Here is a 23,321-nt window from a genome sequence, read left to right as displayed (position 1 = left end):
TGGTGAATGGTTTGAGACTGAGTGTCAAGCCGTTGTCAGCATGGCAGTGAGTCATGCACAGGAGTTCTATCATGCTTGTAGCATCTGCACCTTCAGGCAACGTGAGGGTTACTGGGTGTTTCCTTGATGGCCTGCCTCTAAGCAGCAGAGGCTAGCTTAAGAGTTTATTACACAGAACATACCCCCTGGTATAAGCATCCCTGACATGGATGAGTAGGTGCCTAAACTTCAGCTTCCGCTGAGTTTATATTCACCCTCACAATTCGTGATGTGAAATATTTCATATGATAAGGAGTACTGCGGAGAGTGTCTGAAGGGCTACAACAGCGTTTCTGGTTGGATTTGCTTATTCCATAGAGGTGACAGATTAAAGACCTGAAGTTCAAGTCCAATGCAAATTTTTTTACATGGTGCAGAAAAGCAGCACAAATACATAGTTTGTCTAGTTTGTCTAAATACAGTAGTTCTGAAATTCATAGTGCTTTAGAATAATTTTTTTTAAATGTTCTGAAGGTTTTGGTGTCATCTTTGGGCTTTTTTTTTTTTTTTTTTTTTTTTTTAAAAAAAACATCAAAGCAACAGCTGTTATAATCTGTAATTGCATTAGCCAGAGTGGATACTTCACTCTGTGTTAAGCAGCTCAGTGAAATAGGAAGGAGGAACCTGGTTGATATACATGATGTAGCCCTTTGGCAATGCCTATCAGGTTCAGATGCTTCCTTTGCAGCAGTTGCTTTATCTGTGTGCTATGAGTTGCTCTTGAAAAGAACACCTTTTAATGTATGCCACTCTTGTTTCCCTCTGTGTTTTTGCAGCAAGTGACTGGCAGAAGTTTTGGTGAGAAGGACTTTCGTTCTGGATTAGAAAACGGCATTCTTCTGTGTGAGTAAGTAACACAGTTTTGAGTCTTGAACACATTCTTGACTATAGATGAAATGAACTTTAGCTAGTATGTCTGATTGCTGGTTTCCTTTTGCAAGTTTTGACGTTGTGCATGCTGGTTATTTCACTGCAGCATCCTTTCAGTGCCAACACTATCTTGTTACAGTGAGAATCAAGATGTGGCTTAAAGAAAACAAGTTTTACAGAGTGCTTCCCTCGCTCCACCTCAGCTCCTTAGTAGAGTTATGTAAAGTGAAAATGATGTTTTCTTTTTGGTTTCATTTTAAGATGTTAACCGCAGATTGCCTAACGGTGTTCCACACGTGCCTGCAGATTTCTCTGCTCCGGTGAAGTGTTTTAGACCAATGCCAGGTTCAAGCACTGTCAAGAGTTAACCATCTGAACACCATCAATACTCAGCAGCTTTTATAGTTCCTGGAAAGTTTATACATCCTCTGAATTTTACCTGAAGGTGTGTTGGAATGATGTGTTTTGTAATTTTTGGACAGGTGATGCAAGTTGGCTTCTTCGTGTTTCTCTCTGTGGTTTTAACAGCAAGTTTTTCAGCAGTCTTCCAAAAACATGTGACCTCAGATGCCAAAGCTAGTGACTTTAAAGAGAAATTTGGAAGTGTGCTCTATGCCCCTAGATCTTTGAAAATCCCATGCAGGATGTCAGGAGTTTCGGAGAATTAACTGACCTGAATCATATGTATGCACTATTTTCTTTCCCTGGGAAGGCAGATTTGTCAATAAAGTGGGTAAAAGCTGTCTTTGCACACCAGAAGGATTAAACTTGTGCAGAAGAACTGAATGGATATTGAAATTTATGAAAGAGATCTCTTGAGACACTTAGCCAAAGCACTTCAGCAACTGTTTTTTCTATACTACAAAAGGAGCAAGAACATGGAGTTTGTTTTCAGTAGTATGGTTGAGCTAATATTCTGTAAGTCAACTGTAGGTAGCTTACAACAGCTTTGAAACTTACTTATGCAAGTACTGCTGTATATCTCACAGGTGTAAGTAATCTTCAACTTCAGCAGCTAAAGAGTGAAAGAGCATAAGGGAACTGATCTTGTTTAATCGTAGTTGCATGTCTTTGCTGAGGAATGGCTTTGAGAGGAGGGAAGTAGTTGTTATTGTTGATCAAATGTGTAAACTCAGGAGCAGCATTGTGTCCACCTCTGTATGGAAGGGCTGCCTCTTATACAAGGTCTCACTCTCCAGTGTTCAACAGAAGTCACCTCACAATGCCCTTTAAGTGGTTAGTAGATAAAATTCTACTAGGCTACAAAGCATTACCAAGATAGCTTCCACTTTAGCCTTGCTAATGATGAACAGTTTGAGGCTAGCAATAAAAACATGCTCCTTGCTGCTTCTGAGTTCACTGTATGAACTCGGGAACTTGGAAATATAACACTGAGAACTCTTAATGCATTTTTGAAAAGAACAAACTTTGGCCTCTAATTTTTGTATCTCTTGCTCTGTGAAGCATTGCTAGTAAAGCTATCACAGGCAGTATCTCCCTTAACCTCGTTTGTCTCAGCTGACCTCAACAAGTAAATGAAAATTGTATCTCAACGTCTCTGAGAAGCTGCTGAAGGCAAGAAAGGAATTCTAGGTGTTGCAGGTTTCTGAAGATATAAGAAGTCATTACCTTTAGCCCAGTTTATCTGATTTGTTACTCAGAAGTTTTAGGAAGAAGCTAAACTTGTCTCAGCTTACCCCTGTGGAATGGCACTAATTGGTAATGCCATTGGCTGACAGCTCTGCTGGATGTTTATGGGTGATGCTTGTCTGAGCTTGGAGTAGTGCTAACTTTCATGTGTTTTTTTTCAATGTTCTTGTTTATTATTGTGTTTTAAGATGAGACCTGAAAGTGAGGGAACCCAGCAGCAAGAAGGCTGGGAACTAATGTCAACAGGTAGAATCTGTCAGTGTGCCAGGACTCTCCCAAATCCTGCTCCGGGCAAGCTTTTTGTACATAAAAATGGAGGGGAGGAGAGGTTGGCTCCATGGCAGCATCCAGTCTGATAACAGTTGGACTAGCCATGTGCAAAATGACCTAGGGGACATCTTTGTCTGTCTGCAGCAGGTTGCTGGAGCCTTATGTGCAGTAATGCCAGGCCTCGCTCCAGTTGGTTGCGATGTCTGTGTCCTACACTTGTTCAGTGCAGGTTCCTGTTTCAGCAGAGCAATAACAGAAATCTTTCCCTCTTTTGTGTGCTCCTTAAAGGGATATTTCAAAACCTGTAGTGGCATTCACAAGCTGTTTGTGGCATTTCCCTTCTGTGCTGACAAACCCTAGACTAATAAATCTCTCCCAGCTGTGGTTCTGGCAATTAGCACACTACCGAGATGTCAGTGCTTGAGGTACTACTGTAGCAATCCACTGCAAAGTCTGGCAGACATCGTTATGCTGGTTATAAATCACTCATTCACATCTGAAGGAACTGGGGCTGTTTAGTCTGGGGATAAGGAGGCTGAGAGGAGACCTTGTTGCTCTCTTCAAATACGTGAAAGGTGATTACAGCGAGAGCAGGGTTGGTATCTTCTCACTGATGACAGGTGACAGGACGAGAGGAAATGGCCTCAAGTTGTGATAGGGGAGGTTTAGGTTGGATATCAGGAAAAACTTCTTTACAGAAAGGATTGTTAAGCACTGGAATAGGCTTCCCAGGGAGGTGGTTGAATCAGCATCCCTGGATGTGTTTAAAAACCATTTGGATGTGGTGCTCAGGGACGTGATTTAGCAGAGGGTTGTTAAAGTTGGGGTAGTGTGGTTAGGTCGTGGTTGGACTTGATGATCTTTAAAGTCTTTTCCAACCTGAGCGATCCTATGATTCTATGATCTAGCAACCATGCACATATTTCAGTACATGAAAACTAATATAACTGTGCCTTGCCATCAGCATGGGCTTTCGGGAGGGCATTGTGCTCTGGCATTCTAATTAATGGGAAGCATGACACTCAAGTTAGCCACAGGCACCTGAGGACTCTTGTGCCTAATTCCCTGGTAGTGTTTGCATGGTTGCTGGCATCTAGATCTGGCTTCATTATGATACTTTTAAAGCTTGTTGCACTCAGTTCAAGAGCATATTTAACAATGCAGGATGCCATAAAGTTACACGCTGACAGATGGGAATAACACAAGTTCTTCCTTCTTTCTGGATTTGAAAGCCCACTTGTACAGTTTCCCTGACAGTACCAGCTCTGATTGCTCACCCAGCTGTGCTCAGAAGCCAATGACTACCACTTCTGTTTCTCTGAAATGATTTATTTCATGGCTTTGTAGCAAAGCTGTCTGACATCAGTGCAGATGGTTACTTCAGCAAGGGGCATCAACACAGATAGGAGATGCAATTCAAACTGTTCTTTCTTTATGTATTAAAATGTTACATGCAAAGACTGAGGAGCTTCCTGGCTGCACTCTGCATGCATAGGTAAATGTTCCATGCTGGGGACATGACAGGAAACAATTCGATGGAGGAATACAACATCAACAGCAGCAAATACCCCTTGAAATCCCGATTTCTGCTCAGGCACACATTCTTTTTCTTTTAGTTGGTTGGTTTATCCTATTTTGTTACTGTTACATAGTTTTGATGTTACAGTTTGACCCAGGTATCATAAGAAGCTAGAATTACCTCAAGAGTAAATTAGTTTGTTATTTAGGGCTGAGTGTTGCTATGCTGCATGTTCAGGCATCAGAATGAAAGTTAACTGCAACAGAAAAAGTATATGCTATCTTCCTTCACCTGCTGTACTGATATGTTAGTATCTCTCCTTGTCCTGTCCTTCTGCTGCAAGTTTTCTCCTTTCACATTCAGCAGTTAAAGAGGATGTGAGGTTTGAAAAATCCAAGTTATTTATTTGCCTTAATATGACTAGCGAAGGGTGAAAGTTCCTAGTAAGTAGAGAAATATAACAGGAAGCATTTATTGATAAACAATTAACATCATATTTTCTCTCAAGCTTTCTCTGGAATCAAGCCGTATGAGGAGTCCAGCCACAGTGTAAGTTTATATCAGTGTTAATGAGATTGTAATGTCAGGAGTAGGACCAAAAGGTGAAGTTCTAATGAGTAGCAACAGTTGGGATGTGGACTGTAGACAAAGGGCCTTAAACTCAAAGCAAATCCAGATTCATATATCTGCACCAGTGATTTGTCTTTGCAGTGAAGTTAAGCAGTGTCATGCTAAGAGGTATTAACGTAGATTCTATATGTAGAACAGATTATCTGCGTGTCTGCTTTATCTGTGTACAAATCAATTTATAGCAGTAAATGCAGCCGTAGAAAGTCTTTGATTTTTCTCAAATGTGAAAGTGCTAACACATATTTAACTTTATACCTTGAAAAGCATTAATGCATAAAAGTGAAGGAGTAATAAACATACATGATCAAACATAGGTGCCACTTGTATGTGCAATTCTGGATACCATTTTATGAGCATTTTCCCAAAGCTTTTTCTTTTCTTTTTTTTTTTTTTTTTTTTTCCCCAAGGCATTTATTTTGTAGATTAGTACATAGTGTTACGTAGCTTAGTAAAATGCAGAAACAATGTTTATTGTTTTTAGTTAGCGCTGTGACTCTGTAACCTCTTCTCTCTTTTGTGAAAGAGCAAATATAGAGGTAGTTTATTGCTCTTAGTCTTGGTAAAATTGGTAACAAACAGTGATGGAGGGGAAAAATTTTATCCTTTTTCTTGTGCAGGCAAAAGTCCAGGAAGGGCCCTTACTTTCAATTGTGCATGCTCTTAAAAAAAAGCCTACAATCTTTTTTGTACTTTTAAATTTGAGGGGAAAAAAAAAAAGATAGAGAGAGAAAGAAGTTAGTAATATACATAGATTATTTGAAATTAAAGAAAAAAATGAAGTGTGATTATAAATGTGCATGAGCTGAAAGTGATTGTGATTAAGATTTACTTAATGGAATTTATCATTTACTCTGTCATGAGAATAATTTTCTTCTATAAATAAGAAATCTCCTTGGCTTGTGTTCTTTATGTCTCTGGTGATGAATGAGCTGTTTATTCTCGGAGAGCAGACTTTCTTAAGGCTTGCATCATGGCTATCATGCATCTGACCAAGCTTTGGGCTGGCATGAATGCTGTTTTCACTAAGAGCTGGATATGTGCCAGATCAGTGCAAGTATAACGCTATGGAATAGGAAAACTTCGTTTTTGAGTCAATGTGGTGTTAGGTGTGGAACCTTATTTCAGAGCAGCTTTAGTTGAAAGTATGGCATTTCGTTTTGGCTCTTGAAAAATCAGACTCTTCTTGCAAGCTAATGTCTTTTATTTAAAATTACCACTTATGGAGACCTGGGGAAAATAAGTATGCAGTTACTTTTGTAGATTGTAGGATTTTGGTATGTTGTTTTACTTATCTGCCACTGGTAAGAGCCTGACATCAATTCAGCGCTCAGCTGTACAGTGTACAGTGCAGATACGTATGTTTAATTAAATTTTGTTTGAATTTGCTATTCCTGGAAGCCAAGAAGGTATTTGAGTTTCACAGGCGTACTTGAAATTTTGAATGTGACCCATGCCTTAAGGTAAGAAGGGATTGGTGTTCTCCTGCAGTTTTCAGGCTGCGTATTGTAAAGCCAAAACATAATCAGCGTCGTGGATTTGGCATGGCTCCAATTTAGAGAGACGGGCCCCAAGGCTCATTAAGCATTGAGATTTTGGTTCATGTGAGGACATCTGAAGCAGTTTTATATGGACCCGAGGTTTTTCATCTGTAAGTTTTACTGCAACATTAAGATGATGAGCTACTTATTAGTATAGCTTAGTTTGAGGGGTTAAGGGTGATGGAAACCATAATGTTTAGCTGTGTGCATGAGAAGGAGAGATACTGTGTGCATGAGATACTCGAGTGCTATTAAAATGGCCTGTCTTTGTAATTATGTTGGAAAAAAAAAATGCATATCAGCAGACTAAATGGCGGGGTTTTTCCAGTGCAAGTTTGTGATTGACAGAGCAGAAGGCTCTGGAACACTGATCCATTCAAACTGAGTTTTGCTGAAGTGCAAAGCAAGGTAATCCTGTGAGAGGTTTCAGCTTTCCAAGAGTGTATGCTTAAAAGCTTGTTTTGAATAAACGCTTTGAGAAATTATCCATTCTTATTGCTATCTTGTAAAATTGAGAGTTGTAAATGTGTAGGTACATGAGATGTTCTGCGTGTCACCATCTTGTGGTGGTAGGTTCTGTATAAATAGTCCTTTTAAAGGCACAATCTTCCCTGTTGCCTTCTTGAGCTGCTTTGCAAGACCTCTGTCTTATTCCTATTTCTAGTTGGCAGAGTATAGCCTGTGTTATGCTGTATTTGGCTTGACTTTTCTTGGTCCTACTGGTTTCGTAGTTATTTATTCTCTTTTCACTTATCAGACTGGACTGTGAGGCCCTTATATGACAAAGGCAGTTCTGTCTTGCATGTTAAAAAAGCACCTTGTTCATCTGACGCTGAATAAATAATAACAGGGACATCATTAGCAATCACTCAAGAATGTTTTCCCCAAAATATTTTTGTGACCTCAAGAACAACTCTGTATTTTGAAACTTCTTTGCTGCTTCCTTTGCAACAAAATCTAGTGACTTTTTTGTTGTCTGCACTGTGTCAATGTGTTTTGTTCATATTTAAGATCAACAGTGTGTTTTCTTCATCTTTTCAACTATTTTGGGCATGTTGGAGGCGCCACTTATAGCACAGGTTTAAAATCTGTAGATACCAAAACTGTCTGGACTAGTAATTGTCAAGAGCTGAAAAGCTGTTTGTTAAAATATAAATTTGTAAAACTTAATTTTAAATAGAGAATTGTCTCCTTGAAAGTTTACTGTGGATAGGATTTAGTGGATAGGATTTCCTGAACTCTCAAATATGAAATACCTTTTTGCTTTAAGTGTAGGTCATTAGTCAGCTTTTCTTTTTAGGAATATGATCTGCAGTTTGAGCTAAGAACTCTGTTGGATACATACCCATCCAGCCTGGATTCATCTGTGAACCACACATCATTTCAACCTTTCATTTTTCCATTTCTGAAGCTTATTCTCTGAAATTTTTCCTCTTAGAAGCTAAGTCTTCTTGGAGGCTGGATTTGGCAGCCATCCTTTGAATATTTTCTTAACTGACGCTTTCTTGCAAGAATTTCATGTGCAGTTGTCTTGGTGCTTTTCAGATCTTTTTAGATCTTTTATCAGCTGTTGCCTGAAACGCCTTCTTTTCCTGGCAGAAGCCTTTCAAATTCTTAACCAGTGATAAACAGCCCCAGGAAGGTCTCATAGGTTAGTCACACAGCGGCTAGTACTGATTTCAGCCTGTCGGTCCTACTGCAGAGATACCTTATCTCCTGGAATTTCAAGCCTTGGGGACGGTACCAAATAGAGCAATTGATTCTCCACATACGTACCAGAGCTGTTTTTCACAAGGGGAAGGAAGTGACCTACCTTCTCCCTATAAGAGTGGGAGAGGATCAACTTTCCATTGCCTCTGTGCCCTGATATTTTCATAAGGTAAGGCTGTTCCTGCGCAGTCTTAGCAAGCTGCACGTAAGAGCTGACCACTAAAGGATCTAAGTCAGTGCCTGGTTGAGAGAAGGGGTGGATGGGATGGATGTGTAAACGTTGTGTTGAAAGTGGAAAGAGAACTTTAAGGAGAGAAGTGAAAAACAGGGCTGACTTGTCTCAGGGAAAGTGCATAAATGCCAGAAAAGCTGGACAGAAATCCTAGCTGAGAGTTTGAAGGACCTTGGTAACGAGTCAGGAGTGTGCATGCAGGGACTGCTGTTTTACATAGGGAACCTGTAGAGCTTTGGTTTTACCCTGTGTTGGATTGCTGTTTTGGGGGGGTTTGGTGGGATTTTATTTTTTTTTTCCATCATATTATATTTGAATTCTTTTCAAGAACTATTCTGCCTCGTGTATTTTCATCTTGCTATGTTTTTTCTTCTTTTACTTTAAAATGTTCCTTGAGATTTCCTCGTCATTTGTTCCTTTTGGTTATGTCAGAGAAGTACAGGATATATCAGAAACCAGAATTCCCTCAGAAGGAAAAGTATGTTCTTTCTTTTTCTTTTCATATCAATAGCTTTTAGCAACAGTAGTAGTTAAGACTCCAAAACGTTTACTTTGTGAAGCAAGTTGCCTGTTGCAAGTTTTTTAGAAGTCCTCCATAACCTTGTTTTGACGGTCATCTCCAATATACTCGTGGGTCATTAAACCCCAGCAACCAAAAAAAGGTCAAACTTAGGGAAGGTATCCATGATCTCCTTTTGAGAACAGCACTGAAGGGCACTGTTTCATAGTGTCTATTCCCTCACAATTTCATATCAGACCTTAAGTTAGCAGTGTCTTACTGGAGGGGAAGGGAAAAAGGAAAAGTCACGGAAGACTTAAAAATAACCTTTATTTTTCTTTTTTTTTTTTTTCTGCTTTTTTTTTCTTTTCTCAAGACAACATAGCTGGACTTTTCCCACTTGCATCTGGTTTTCTAGATTCCTGGTTTCAGGAATATGAAATATATGAATATAGTACCAATACATTAACAAAAAGTAAAAATCCAACTTCTATGCTTCAACTCTGACAATTTAAACAGTAGTTTACCAACTTCTACATAGCAGAATGTAGTATGTGGTGACGTAAAGGTTTTGTTGTGTCTTTAGTGGATGAAAATCTGCTTGTGGGTTTTCTTTGTTTGAAGAACTCAACTGTACAAAAACCTGAACTAATAGATGTGTGCTCGAGAAAACCTGAGCTTGGAACTTGTGGACCTTTCTTTATCTTTGAGGAAGAACAGGAGGGTTGACATTTACATTAAGAGCAAACTGCATGTCTGCCTTTGATACCCTCACAAGGATGAAAATACCTGAACTTTGATAATTTTTACTGCACAAGGAAAAGGACTGCTTCCTTGGAAGAGAAAGTGGGAGACAGGGTAAGTAAGAGCTAGGAGGTTCTTAGAGAAACAGGTGGTCATTCAGAGTCTGAGTACGATTTGGTATCTGTCTCAAAACTTCTCTCTAACCCTGCCAGCAGGGACCTTGGTGACTTCAATAAACTGATCACCATTGCTGATCTGGACATTCTAACCAGATGTCTGAGGCAGAGGGTTGTATGTGTGTCATCAGTTTTTGTTCAGCTGGTGCTTTCAAGCGTCTTCCTGCTGCAAGAACAAGTGAGTGGCCAAGTTATTGGGAAAAAAAAAAAAAGTTAGAGGAGGCTTTAATATTGTGAAACATAGACGACACACTTTTTAGTCTCAGTTTTTGTCACATGCTTGCAAAAGTGATGGAACTAACTTGTCTAACCTGACTGCAAGGTAGGGTCTTAGCACTTTGGGTTATGTTGATTTCCTGCCCTGTGGCCTGAAAATGATAGGGTTAACTTGTGTAATAGAGATAAACTTGTGAAAATAAAGCATAGAATACTGTGTATGCGATACACCGGATGTGGAAACTGATGGATTCTACCTTGTTCCTACAGCATTTGTTCTGACAGAAGACTCTGAAGTTGTTTTGTTTGTTTTGGGGGATAGGAAGGATGTTATCTCATAAAATTTTCAGAGATGACCCATATGGCTGGACAACAGATGCTGGAATTGTTCCCCTATCTGTAGATGCCTGTAGTGCAATCATCTAGCCTTGCTGTGCAGTTAAGTGCAGAAAAAATACCTGCTTCTGGTTACAGTCATGTCATCTCATTCCGGATGCCTGCAGTCCATTAGCTAGAACAGTGCTTTGCCAGGTAGCGTTTGCCAAGGTTTCTAAGTGGTTCTGGTGGATTTTTTATGACATCTTATTTGAGTGGAAGGGAAAGTACTGCAAATGGCAAATATTTATAAGCAAATCAGCTCACCTGTTGTGGTCAGGGCTACAGCTGGGAGAGTGACAAGGCCAAGAGCCGTAGCTGTAGAGGTCTTACAAATAGAGCCAATGCAGTGGGGTTGTAGGAAGGGTTAGGCAGCAAAAATTCACTCTTCCATGAATTTGTTCCCTGGGGGTCATGTCTTCACCTCTGAATGCACCTAGGGATAGGACTGGGAGCATCACAAAGCCTGGAGCTGCTGCTATGGCAGGGCTGGAAAGTGGCTGCTGTAGGAAGGTCTGGATCAGAAAGCATTTTCCCAACAGCAAGATTTACTCCTGGGTCATTGCTTAGGCCAAATCTGCAGTGCAGCATTGATGGGTATTTTGTTGGCTCTGTATTTTCACAGAAACCTGCTGGAGTTGATATTCACGTATCAAGACAGATGCTCTATATGAATCCAAAGAGCACAGAAAAAAATGGTTTGTGTGTGTTGGCTTGTGCAGGAAGTGGTATGTTTGGTAGCTCTCTTGGAGAAATGAGCAGATAGCATCTATGGGACTGAAGGCTGACACTGCGACACTGTGTAAACAGCTCAGCTTCTCAGCCAGGCTGGTGGCTGGGCAAGCTGGCGACACTCAGTATTTTGGCATCGGGACTGTTGCTCTAGATGAGGCAATAATTTAGAAGCAGCCAGACTGCTCTGGAAGAAATCTGCCTTTGGCACGTTCTGCAGTGGGCCAGTCCTGGAGGTTTTAGTGCCAGACCATTTAGAGATGTTTCCAACAGGAGGTAAACATTTTAATAATAGAGACCTTTCTTCCTCAGGCTTTTCCATCCTGCCCTGGCCCATTTCCTCCCACTTCAGACTCCAAATGGTGATCTAAAGTGTTGTTTATTCCCTACTCTTTTCCTTCCTCTTGTCTTACCCCTCCCCCATATCTCACAGAGAACCCTGTACACACCAGTCTGAAAGTTTACTGGGAACAAGCTTTGGCTTTGAGGTTTCCATTAAGACCTCTTTGCATTTGATGTGCTCTTGCAGTATGTGTTATTGTGCCTGGTATATTCACATATAAGTAATAAAGAAAATTGGATACTTTTGTTAATATATAATTTTTTCCTTGGGACAGAATAGGCACTGTAGACTGAAGTCTCAACAGAAGTAGAGTATTCAAAAAGTGCCGTGAAGAAAAAGAAATCTTACATTGCTTGTTGCAGCAGCTGAATGAAAAATACTGGTTTATAGGACTGCTGCTTTGCAAGTCTGAAAAATAAGTTTGTGCATTTGGGGAAAACAAAGTAATTTTTGTTTGTCCTCTCTGCAATAAAATTACAATCATAGGAAAAGAAATGTATTATTATTTCTATGCTATTCTATGTACCTAGGGGTAAAAAAAAAAAAAAAAAAAAAAAAAAGTGTTGGGTTTTTGATATGAAGTATATTCTTTCATCATTTGTTTTCTAGGATGTGAGAATTCTAGATTTTATCATAAGCAAAAGTCGGGAGCAGTACAGCAGTTTTTATGAGGTTGAGTTACAGTTTCTAACTGCAAAAAGATTTAAAAAATAAAATAAATTAAAAAACAAACAACAAAAAAAAAACTGTCAGGCTATTCTTCCTTGGGATACTGAGGGCATTTTTCTTTCTAGCTTTCCTTCATTTCAGTGATGGAACTTCAGATATGTTTGTGCATTTGCAGGAGAAGACAGTGGGAAGAATCTCTTCCAGCCATACTGAAATGTTTATATGCTGGGAACAAGTATTTGATCATTTGGGTTTTGTGATTTAGCACTCATAAATACTCCTTTCTCATAACAGGTTGCTGAATGCTATAAAGCCAGGATTGGTCAAAAAGATCAATAGACTACCAACCCCCATTGCAGGTTTGGTGAGTATATCAAATGGAGAAAAATCTTTTCCTGCTGTTTTTTTGCACTTTGATTTCATGACTGTGTGATTTAGGTAGCAATTATTTCTGTAATTCAGACTCCTGACTTACTGAAATCTGAACAGTGCAGTACTGTGAAGACCTTCCTGTCTTTTTCTTCCAGAAGTGGAAAGTACTCAGGAGGGAGGTTGTATTTTTAGAGTAAAATTATCTTGGTTACATGCTCTCTCACTTGCATGTTTTTCAAATGGTGATCACAAAAAGATAACTTTTTGGAAAGAAAGGCAGATGTATCTGTATATTTTGTCTCATCTGCCTTTTCTTCAGAATGCCACTGTCTTCAGGTAGCATTCATTGCAGGACTATCTAGGGAACCATTTCACGTTGACTTGAAGGACAGAATAAAAGTTGCCCATAATTTGTAAGAGAAAGCAGAGGGCTGCAGAGAAGGTGCTTACAGCCTGTAAGGGTTCTGAATCTGCCCCTTAAAGCACTTCACTCCAGCTGGTTCTGGTGCTCAGGAGGTTGTCTCAGAGTGGCAAGGTCCTGTGCACGCTGCTAGGAAAGAATGGGGGGTATGAACAGACACTGGGTTGAGTAGGATTAGTGTTAGAAATATGGCTGTATTTATTTTTTTAATTTATTTTTTATTTGTATTTTTGCCTGGAGATGTGGCTGGGAATGAAAGATCCTCTTGGACATGTGGAGGGTGACCATCCTCATTTTAGACTAATGATACCTTTGCATACATAGATCCTTTCTGTTTCTACTCTACTGATGTTTTAACTTGGTTGTCTAAGATTCAGAACATATTGTTTGTTGATATTTGAGATCCTTTATGAACAGCACTGAAACGTTTCAGAACCTTTAAGGCTGGGTCCCTCAACCTGTAGCTTGACAGGCATGTTTCTGCATGAATATTGCATGATGTTTCCTGGTGTGCTTTTCTTTTGTCTCTAAAATCCATCTAGTTCTTTTTCATATTCCATCCCTATTGAAAGGTGTATTTGGGATAAGTTGCTGCAAAAGATACCAATAGAGCAATTCTCTTTTCTTTTGCTCCCTTTTATGCAAGACTCCATTTTTGTTACAACTGTTCCAAGAGCACGATATTGAGTTACATTGCTTTTTTTTCCTTGTTCATGATTAAAATCCCAAAGGTAAGTTGGTTGTACGAGGGAGGTCACGGAAAAAGTGATTGTGTTGCATTCTTCTCATTTCTTGAGATAAGTCTAGTGTAAGATGTATGTCTTCAAAGCAGCAGGAAAGTAGTGATTTTCAGACTGTTAATGATACAGCAGATTAATTTTATGTTGGAAGGTGACTTTTCTTTTTGACCTTCGTACCTGCATCCTCTAGCTTCACTAATTATTTTGCTGAATATTTTTCCTAGAAAAGTAGTTCTAAATTCTAAATGTTTTCCCTAGTAGTTTTCCCCTAATAAAACAGGCTATTAGAGAAGTTTACTTGTGCCTCTGGCTTTTTGAATGTTACTTATTTTCCTAATGCATGTTTTTACCTGCAATGTGTTCTCTTCCAAACACGGATAGCCTTCCAAATGGGGCTTGCTTTTATACATGTCTTGCCCTGTACCTGCTGACACTTTTTGCCATTTTTACTTAGTGGGGGGTAAGTGGCTGCTTAAATGATCGTGTGCAAATTTTAAATGATTGAGTGTTCTACTCTGTTGAAATGTATTTGTGGCATAATGTTTTAAAGTATAGATATCACTACTGTGTTTGAGCATATTGTGTATTCTTTTCTCTCACCTGTACCGTGTCTGTGTGCTTGAAAAAAAAATATTGACATTACTTTCTAGAAACAGTTCTAGCTCTTAGTTGGCTGCATATGAGGAACATTATTTATTGATGAATTTTCTTTATTATCTTAGCTTCGGTTGGCTTGACATGGTATACATTAACTGTTCCAGTTATTTCACCTCAGTATGTGTGGTTAACTCCGGTGCTCACAGAAATGCCCTTGGAGCATAGCTATTTTATTTGCTTTGAGTAAAGTGTGTGCTTTTAAATTTCTATCCTTCTGCCTTAAAAATCTAGCTTAATCATTCTATTTTAATTTCATCCCAATAGCTGATATAGTATATAGCAGTATAGAGCAAGTATATATTAGTGGAAGCAATAGGTAGATTTTTGTTTTGAGAGAACTGCAGTTGAAGCTTAAGAGTAATTGTAAATTACACACTGTTATTTTTATTTCATCATTAAGTTCCAGAGGCATAAGCAGTCATATATAATGTTGCTCTGCAAAATGTCTACTCAAGTCTAGTTCAGTTCTCCAAGCCCTAGACTATTTTTCTCCTTTGTTATTGTAAGGACAAATGAAGATGTACACTATATTGAAGGAAAAGAGAGTAAACTCTAGGCATGTATTGTAGATATGCCGAAGCATTCATCTGGGAATATTGTCAGCTGAAAAAAAAATTGCCCATATTTAGTGTTTGAGTGATTTCTTATAATGCTACCGTGAATTCTTATGTGCAACTGGTCTGCTGTTGACAGCTTAAATTGTTCAAACTTTTCCTGGTGTTTAAAGCTGTATGAATCCATAGTTACTCTGAAAATCTTACCAGTGATTTCCTCATGTGGTTTTAGAAGGAATGGCTTATTTTGCAGACCTTTTGTATACCAGAACAGCAATCATGTTAGCAAAATTTATTGGTTCATAGTGTTGTAGCGTTAGAGTGAGGACCCAAGGATTTGCACACCTCTGTAGTAAGTGCAGGCCGTATAAATAGACAAAGATTATCTTTGTCTGGTTGCAAGTCTGAGTCAGGATGTGGATTGTATGCAACATTACATATAAAATTACATATGCTCAGCTTGGCAGGCCTGTTTGTAATTCGCTTTGATCTCCAGAAGCGCCGACTGGTTCTGTTATCACAATAGAGATGATGCATTGCCTTAATGAAATAAAAGATAGAACCAATGGCTTAGTGTTCAGACTTACTGTGAGCAATAAATTTGACGAAATGCTTTCTTATTCCTGCTCATTATCCATTAATCCAGAATGCTAATGCTCCCACCAAAAAGGAAATTCACAAAACATCCAAAACACATATTAAACACGTGTAGGAATAACAGGCTTTGCTGAAAGAGCCACGTTACCAGAATAAATTTTCTCATGCTAGAAAGTGATACTTAACATCTATTTTTAAGGCTGTCAGCTTTTCAGAAGTATCATTTCATGTATTTAATTGCTGGAAAAGTATTTTGGTCACAGTGACAGTTTATTAGAGTACAATGAATGTGATTACGTTGTAAGTGATTTTTACCAAGCCAGTTGCAGTTATTTTCATTCACTTGGTAGGACATCCATAGTGGACACAACTTATTTTTAAGATAATGTTGTACAACTGTGGAATTGTATAGTCTATGAAAATAATGCATTTGCAGCATTTTAGGTAATTAGGTGAGCACTGCTCTCTAATGCTAACTATATGTTAGCTAGCTATCCTTTTGCTTAAAAAAAAATCCTACTTCTTGCTTCCTGTCCCTGAATAATATCACTCTGTGAGAAAAGAAAATGTTTCTGCCTTATCTTTTGCTTGATAGGGTTTAGAAGAGTTTATAGCATTACTTCAGTTCCTTGACCAATCCCCACAGGAGCTGAGACACTTCAGAGACTGTGTGAAAGAGTCTCACATATAATAGAAGGAAGTAGCCAAGACAAAGTTAAAGGGCTGAACTTCAGCTTGTATCTTGGCTCATGTTTCATCACTACTGAATAAAAATCTGTTTACTGTGGTATCCGGTTTTCAGCTTGCATATAGGCTTCATCCTTGCAATATTTGTATGATTTAGCAATGCAAAAACAAACAAACAAACGAACCAAAAAAAAAACCAGCCCTGTGAAAATCACCTGCTTGAATAGTTATTGCACAAAGGTGAACGGAACTCTAACTTACTGTTTAGAAAAAGCTTCCTTTGAAAACAAGACTTTTATTTTTTTTTTTTCCCCCAGTGATTATTTTCCTAGGAAGTTTCTTTTGGCAAAATATTCTCTGGGAAACTTGCTATGAACCTTATTAAGAATAGTTGTCTGTCTGATGGTGCTGGTGATTTGCTTTTATGCTGTCCTGTTGCATAAATCGATGTCATTTGGTGTCTCAACAGTATTTGAGAATTGTATTAGCTTTCAGGAATTTGTACTTTGAATTATGTTCAGAAAATAAGGTTATTTTTCTTCATGCAGATATGAACCTGAAAATACAATTACAGGAGACAGATATACCATAATGTTGTCAAAAATGATTTTAGAAGATAGCGAAATACATGAACTTCTAACTGATGTCTATTATTTTTTTATTAATCTTTCCAACTTGTACTTCAGTGGTGGTGTTTGTTTCCTTAAGGGAAGAATAAGAAGACAATTTTCTTAATTTCTCACTCTCCTTATAGCACCTCCTGGGAAGAGACAACTTCCATTGTAATATCTAAATTTGTAATACATGATAATTTCTGTTTTCTTGTTTTGTACTTTTGTTATCTGCTGGACAAATTCATTTGCTAGTACAGTCGTAAAATACAGAAGTCCTGCTGTGTAAGTTGTGGTACATGAGAAGTAAACAGAAGCAAAATTTCCCAACTGTCTAAAAACAGTAAGTTCTTGGCACTCATATCCCAAAAGCATTTTTGTGAACATTGATGAAGCATCAAGCATCATAACAAAGCTCTGTGCAAACCATCCTGCTGTAGTTTTTTTTGGATCTCTTTGTAGTAGTTAGCTTCTGTTCACCTCCTGTGCCCGCCATCAGTTCTGGTGTCTGAGTGTTTGACTAGAACAATACTTAGGGTCTGGCCAGTGGTTTGGAACAGCACTGTGTGCTTTGGCTCACCATATAACATAATGTAAAATGACACTACATCAATAATGTCCTTGGGAAAGGAAGAAAAAAAGTTTGCATCAGTAATGTCTTTGTAGGCTTATTCCTCCCCTCCCCCAAGTTTTCTACACTTCTCCTTTGAATCACCTTTTCATTTGTTTTTCCACCTACTTGATTTGGTGTCATCTGAGCTGGGCAGATTTTACCTTACGAAGTTCTTGTTTAATGAACTTAGCTGTATGACATAGTGATTTCTAAGTTTTATGAAGAATACAAAGTAAACTAGCAGGTGTTTCTTAATCAAACTGTTTGTTAAACTGGATCTGTGTAGAACAATCCATCTACGGTGATGGTACAGTTAAGACATAGAAAAAGATGAAAACACCCATCAATTCAGACTTGGCAGCTCTGGGAAGACACAAACCAATAAAAACAGAAACTTTAAACTTAAATTCACTGGTTTTAGACTGAATTGAAAGCTCATATTGCTTCCAATTAACCATGCAAATGCGGTCCAGAAAACATTGTTTTCTTCCATTTAGAGAAAAAGTTGTGAGTCGAATGCAGAGCATAATGTTGGCATCTTGTTTCACATTTTATGGGTTGAAACGATTTTATTTGCTGTGCTGTTGTGTTCGGTTCAGAAACTGACTTACTTTTGATGCTGAAAACTAATCATCCATTTGATCCACTGCTGCGCTTGGGTTGAGATTTTGTTGATGACTTCCAAGTTTGGACTTTAATGACTTCTAAGAGTACAGATGTAAGAGAGGCTAAAATAATAAGAGGTGAGCCATCAGAAACCAACTAAGCAAAGAAGGAGAGGTGAATTACCCCATCTTATTTATCTGTTTGTAATTAAGCTGAATATAACTGTAAACCCCAGGTCCTAGCAGTTTCTGTGTTTGTTGTGCCACTCTGTCTGATGAGCTGGCCTGAGGGACCCTTCTGGTCCTACCTACCAGCTAGACTAGATGGCTGGAGGTAGAACCTGGAGTGAGGGGCGCCTTGCTCTGCTGGTTTTGAAAAGGAGATTATTCAAGCTTTTCTGTGCTCTGTGTACTGGACTCACAGACCAGCCTCTCTGCCATCCTGAAGTCTCCTCCTGTAGATGCTTCTTTGGCAGCCATGTTACAGTGCACTGGGTAAGCTAAGCTGCCTGTTGGCTGCAATCCCTACTTGCAACTCCAACAAGATTGTCTGTTTCTGCCATGCTTTCTTCCACTGTCCCCTATTAAAAGCTGCAGTCTGTAATACAGCACCCCGAGCACCTCACATGGTTTCTTTGTTGGTTAGGATGGCACAAGCCAGTGTGTGGAGGTTTGTAGGGCACATGCTGTGCACCACAGCCATAGGCAGGTGCAAACATAGTTGTGTGGTCAAAACCTGTTCCAAAACTAGATGGGTTGGGATTCAAAGGTGCAGTTTAACAGACAGCTTAACCTCTGTCCTGAGCCTGTTAAGTACTGCCACAGGGAATGTCACGACTTGCTTTGGCCAAGTGCTAATAATATGTGTAAGCTCTTTGTGGGAAGGATCATCTGCTGGTCTGTTTTTGTCTAACACCTCACCCCATGAGTCCTGCTCTGCAGCCAGGACTCCTAGACAGTATGTTAATACAAATAATAAATAACACTTACAAAAATACCACAGGCATTCCTGTGTCATTCACAGCCTGTTTTTAGACTGCTCTCCCAACTTCTGTTTTCAAGTTTGGCTTTAATTGATAATTGATAGAAAAGATATTAACAATTAACTTTATTCACATTATTCACATTCACAAATAATTTAAAATGTTGGCATGCAATTCAGAAGGAAGGAGAGCTTTTCGTGTATGCAGACCTGAGAGAATGGCCGCAGTGAGAGCAGTTCCTTTCTGAATTTTTTTTAATGTTTCACATTGATGGTTTTCTTGCTCTGTGAGGAGTTAGCTAACTCCCACACTTCAGAAAACAGAGTTCATTTGAAACCAAAGGATCTACCTGTTTGGGGCTGTCAGGTGACTTCACAGAGATGTTTATAAGCTATACAAATAAAGGCTTTGACTAATGATTGTTTACAATCTTTGTTTTGTTTTGTTTTTTGGACACAATATGTTTAAAAAAGTGAAGGATTCCAAGCATAACACTTGAAAATAGCAAAAACAAGAACACTGTGACTGCTGAAAAACTAATGTTAGGTAGCTGAAATGTGAACTTGCCCTTATCATGGCACTAAACTAACCTCTACCATAAATGACAGAGTCTTTGCGTTGGTTTGTATTGGAGGGGAACAGGGGGGGGGGGCCTGGCGTAGGGGGGAGCCAGCTGGTTTCCACCAGTAGCTCATTTGCATCTGTGGAAAGTGCAGATTGACTACTGCATTAATCTTGAGATTCAGCTCCTTCTGCAAATTCAGCCATGATTTGTACTGCATTGGTTTGCTGGCTTTAGTCAAGTGACTGTTTTAGAAATGACAAATTTTTAAAGAACAAATTTCTAGTATCTTTAAGTACCAGAAAAATGATAGTTTCACCTAATGCCAGGAGATGCTGTCCCTTCTGGCAACCAGATGAACTTCCATGAGCTTAAAGCAGTCGCAAGGCTGTTGCTAAAGAGTTTAAACTTAGATGCAATCCTGAAGTTATTGGTCAGAATCTAAGGATATAGGGACCTGGGAAAGTCTCAGACTGAAATCTCCAGTTTAAAGGTTGTTTGTGGTTAAAACTGTAGTTAATATTCTTGCTTCCTAATTCTGAAAAGCCTCTCACAGATTGGAGCCTGTAGGTCTGTGCTATAAATACAGTCTTATCCTCAACTGTCTTTTTCAGTGACATGCAGCCTCAGCACTGGGGAGCAGCTAGACCCTGATATTTATTTGTCAGAGTAAGAGCTAACTGCAGTGTAAATAGAGTTGATCAAAATGAAAATATTTGCTGTATTTACTGCTACCGCTCAGTATCTGTGATATCATGCTGCCTGTAAAATCCATGTGATCAGATACATATCCCAAGGAATTTTGATAGCTGATGGCAGTGGCTTTTGGGATAGGTAAAGGAGGGCGCTTTCCAAATAATTTCAACCAGATCAACCCCTCCAGGTGAGCAGGGACAGAGGTTTCCTTGCTGCTGGCAGATCTGCAAACTGCTGATGGGACAGGGGGCTCAAGCTCCCTATTCCCAAATCCTCCTGGGACAAGAGAGCCAGGGCAAATTAGCAACAGTCTGTTGGGACCCCAGCCCTCGCATGGAGGATGGAGGAGAAAGAATGCTGCCTCTAATCTCCTTTTTGGCTGTGGATCAACTTGCCAACGTGAATTCTGTTGCACTTTCCGTCCGCTAGCAACTGTCTGTACTGTTTCTATGCAGAAAACCTTTTCTGGTGGTGTGAGCAGATTGCTGTCAGATGCTGTGCATGTCGCCAGCAGGAGCATACGTGCTGAAGGCAGATGATGGGACGTGTCTCCCTCCAAAGATCACACTGCAGTTGTTTTCCTGGCTTCAAACAAACAAGCAGAAAGACCAGCTAGTGGAATATTGCCCAGGTGCCTTAAAGCTCCATGTGCAGAGCCCAGTGCAATTCTGAAGTCTGGTGCTGTAGTCAAGAGTTCATAGAGGCTGACACTGAAGTCTCCTTGCCTTTTGCATTCCTCAGTGCCCCTGGATTGAAGCCACTTGCTTCCTGCTTGGAGCGGTATTCTCCAATTGTAATGTACTTCCTCTTAATGTCCAGAGGTATAATGATACAATTGCAAAGCTGTTAAAATTAATGCTGCGAAGGAAGCAGCTTAGTTAATTGCTTGTGCAAAAAAATGCAGTGGTAGGCTGAGCTATCTCACTGAGGCACATCAAAGCCATTAGGTGTTAACCATTTGAAAGCTGTGTAGCCTTGTGCTACTGTGTGGAAATCTGCCCCATGCTTTATCTCCAAGAGTTACGCATTCATTTTTGGACAAGCAGTATAAGTAATGGTCTAGGTAATTAATACTGCAATACAGAGGCAATCCTCTTCTGCTTGGAGTGGTGTCCTGCTGAAGTCCCGGCTCTGTTACCACTTTTGTTTTCTGCTGCCTCCTAATCTTCATGCACGAAATACTGTTACTGAGATGTGAATGTCTGTTTCTGTTTGGGGGCAGTACTGTGCCCTGATTTATTACTGTGAAATGTGTGAAAAGAAGGTCTCTTTTCAGACTTCAAAATGAGGGATGGAATTGAACTTGCTAAATGTGTGCATGCATGCATCTGCTGAGTTCAGCTTAACTTTTTTCAGTCTGTTCTGTATGCTGCTTCTTCACCTTGGTGTTTCTCTATGAATTGCACTAGCTCCTATGCAGAATTTGTATAGCTGTATATAGGCTGCTTTTAATGCATGGATCCTATGCAGAATTTAGAATTAAACTTGTGTTTCCCTGTACAGCCAACTCTTAGCATGCTGCCCCCAGCTCTCTTTTTCAGCTGTGATGTGGGCTTTGCTGCCTCTCCTTTTACTGTGGCAGCTAGAGAGATGTTTACAGACTTGATATATGGTATCGGTGTGCTGGGCTCCTCCCTGGCCTGAGTGCCAGATGTGAACCTCACCCTTGCACCTGTCAGAGGCAACAAACTTCAGGCCATAGATTGATGGAACTGAGGGTACTTTGCCCACACCTTGCTTTATATAACTGAACTGGGTGCGTGTTGTGTGGCTGGCTTCTGCAGCCAGCAAATCCCACTGGTGTTTCCAGCTGTCCCTGGATGTTTCGAATGCCTTCTCTGAGCAAATGATGCCTCATTGCTGTTGTCCTTTGGATACTGTTTTTAGTTCAGTTGGAAGGAGGCTTGCTGTTTTTTTCCAAAACCAATCCCAACTTTGCAACTCTTACCTAGCAACACCTTTAAGACCTTCGGGTACTGGCTGACCATGTGCAATGCTGGTTGGCCTTCATGTCCTCATCTTCACATTCAAGCTCCAGTGATGTAGTTCTAGAGGGTCCTGGAAGCTGCCTGATGGAGGCCTGCCTGCCAGATACGTGACACACATGAGGAGATGGAGACCATGAGCCATATAGATGAGAGCTTAGGTGTCTGTGGGATGTACATGTACCGTGCAGGCAGCAGCTAGCTCTTGGCTGACTAGAGGAGGGACTCAAGGTCATTTTGTCAGCTGCAGAACTGTGAAGCAGCTCTGTCTCCTTGGTCAGTAATGCATGGATCAGGAATGCTGCTTTGTGGTTTTTGTTGTTGACCTGGCTGTCCTTCCTGCCTCCTGTCCCCTCCTGCCCTCAGCAATGTCAGTGGGTAGCACTGTTCCCAGCTGGGTCCAGGTTCCCAGAGCAAAGCCAGCAGATCTGCTGGGTAAGAGGTGTTCATGTATTACTTTCTGGAGTTACAGCTATACAAAGTATTACCACCACTATACAATATATCCTCTGTTATTTAAAAGGGAGGATGGTGAATAGGATCAGCTATTTGAGGTTTCAAGTAATCCAGGGTAATTTTCAGCGTAATTAATACGTGCCAGGAATGTGACCCTTGCTGGGATAACAAGAAGATCTGGATAACTGAGGTGATAGAGTACAAGTTGTGAAAATAGTGCCAGAAAACTGTCTGCATAGGTCAGTTGCACAACCTAATAAAACTCCCAACTGTTGATGTCGAAAAACAGTTTATACAGCTTTTGCCTGACATGTGCAGAAGTAGAAAAATCCTTTCTCTTTGTACAATTCTCGGATGTTTTCTTTCATTAAGTTTCTTCTGTTATCTCTGAAGAGGTCAGAAAGTAGTTGCTTCTTAAATTATAACAATTTCATGAAAAACATAACTTGAAATGCCCTGAGAACACCACACAGTGATCCTGACATGATCTTTTGCTGTACTGTTTGTTTTCAAAGAAAATATAAGCAAATTTTGATAAAATAAAAGTCACTGCAGACTTGATAATATGTA

The 23,321-nt window shown here is 39.7% G+C and overlaps 1 protein-coding gene across 11 annotated transcripts in view; it reads left to right on the top strand.

The window, feature by feature from the left end:
• Positions 1-23,321, top strand: part of LIMCH1 (LIM and calponin homology domains 1) — a 165,746-nt gene that overhangs the window by 60,852 nt on the left and 81,573 nt on the right. For 10 of the 11 annotated variants that reach the window (XM_042871926.1, XM_042871922.1, XM_042871921.1 and 7 more), the window contains exons 2-3: positions 816-886; positions 12,507-12,576. In XM_042871926.1, the coding sequence (XP_042727860.1) occupies positions 816-886; positions 12,507-12,576 (141 nt within the window). Of the gene's footprint in view, positions 1-815; positions 887-12,506; positions 12,577-23,321 lie in introns of those variants that run through there. The other variant, XM_042871928.1, reaches the window with a different exon arrangement.

Source organism: Lagopus leucura, unplaced genomic scaffold (genome assembly GCF_019238085.1).
Source record: "Lagopus leucura isolate 7727_CA_CO unplaced genomic scaffold, USGS_WTPT01 Super-Scaffold_100004, whole genome shotgun sequence".
In the NCBI taxonomy this organism is placed as follows: Eukaryota; Metazoa; Chordata; class Aves; order Galliformes; family Phasianidae; genus Lagopus; species Lagopus leucura.
The sequence above is the reverse complement of the archived record's forward strand: the minus strand, read 5'-3'. Positions and strand labels throughout refer to the sequence as shown.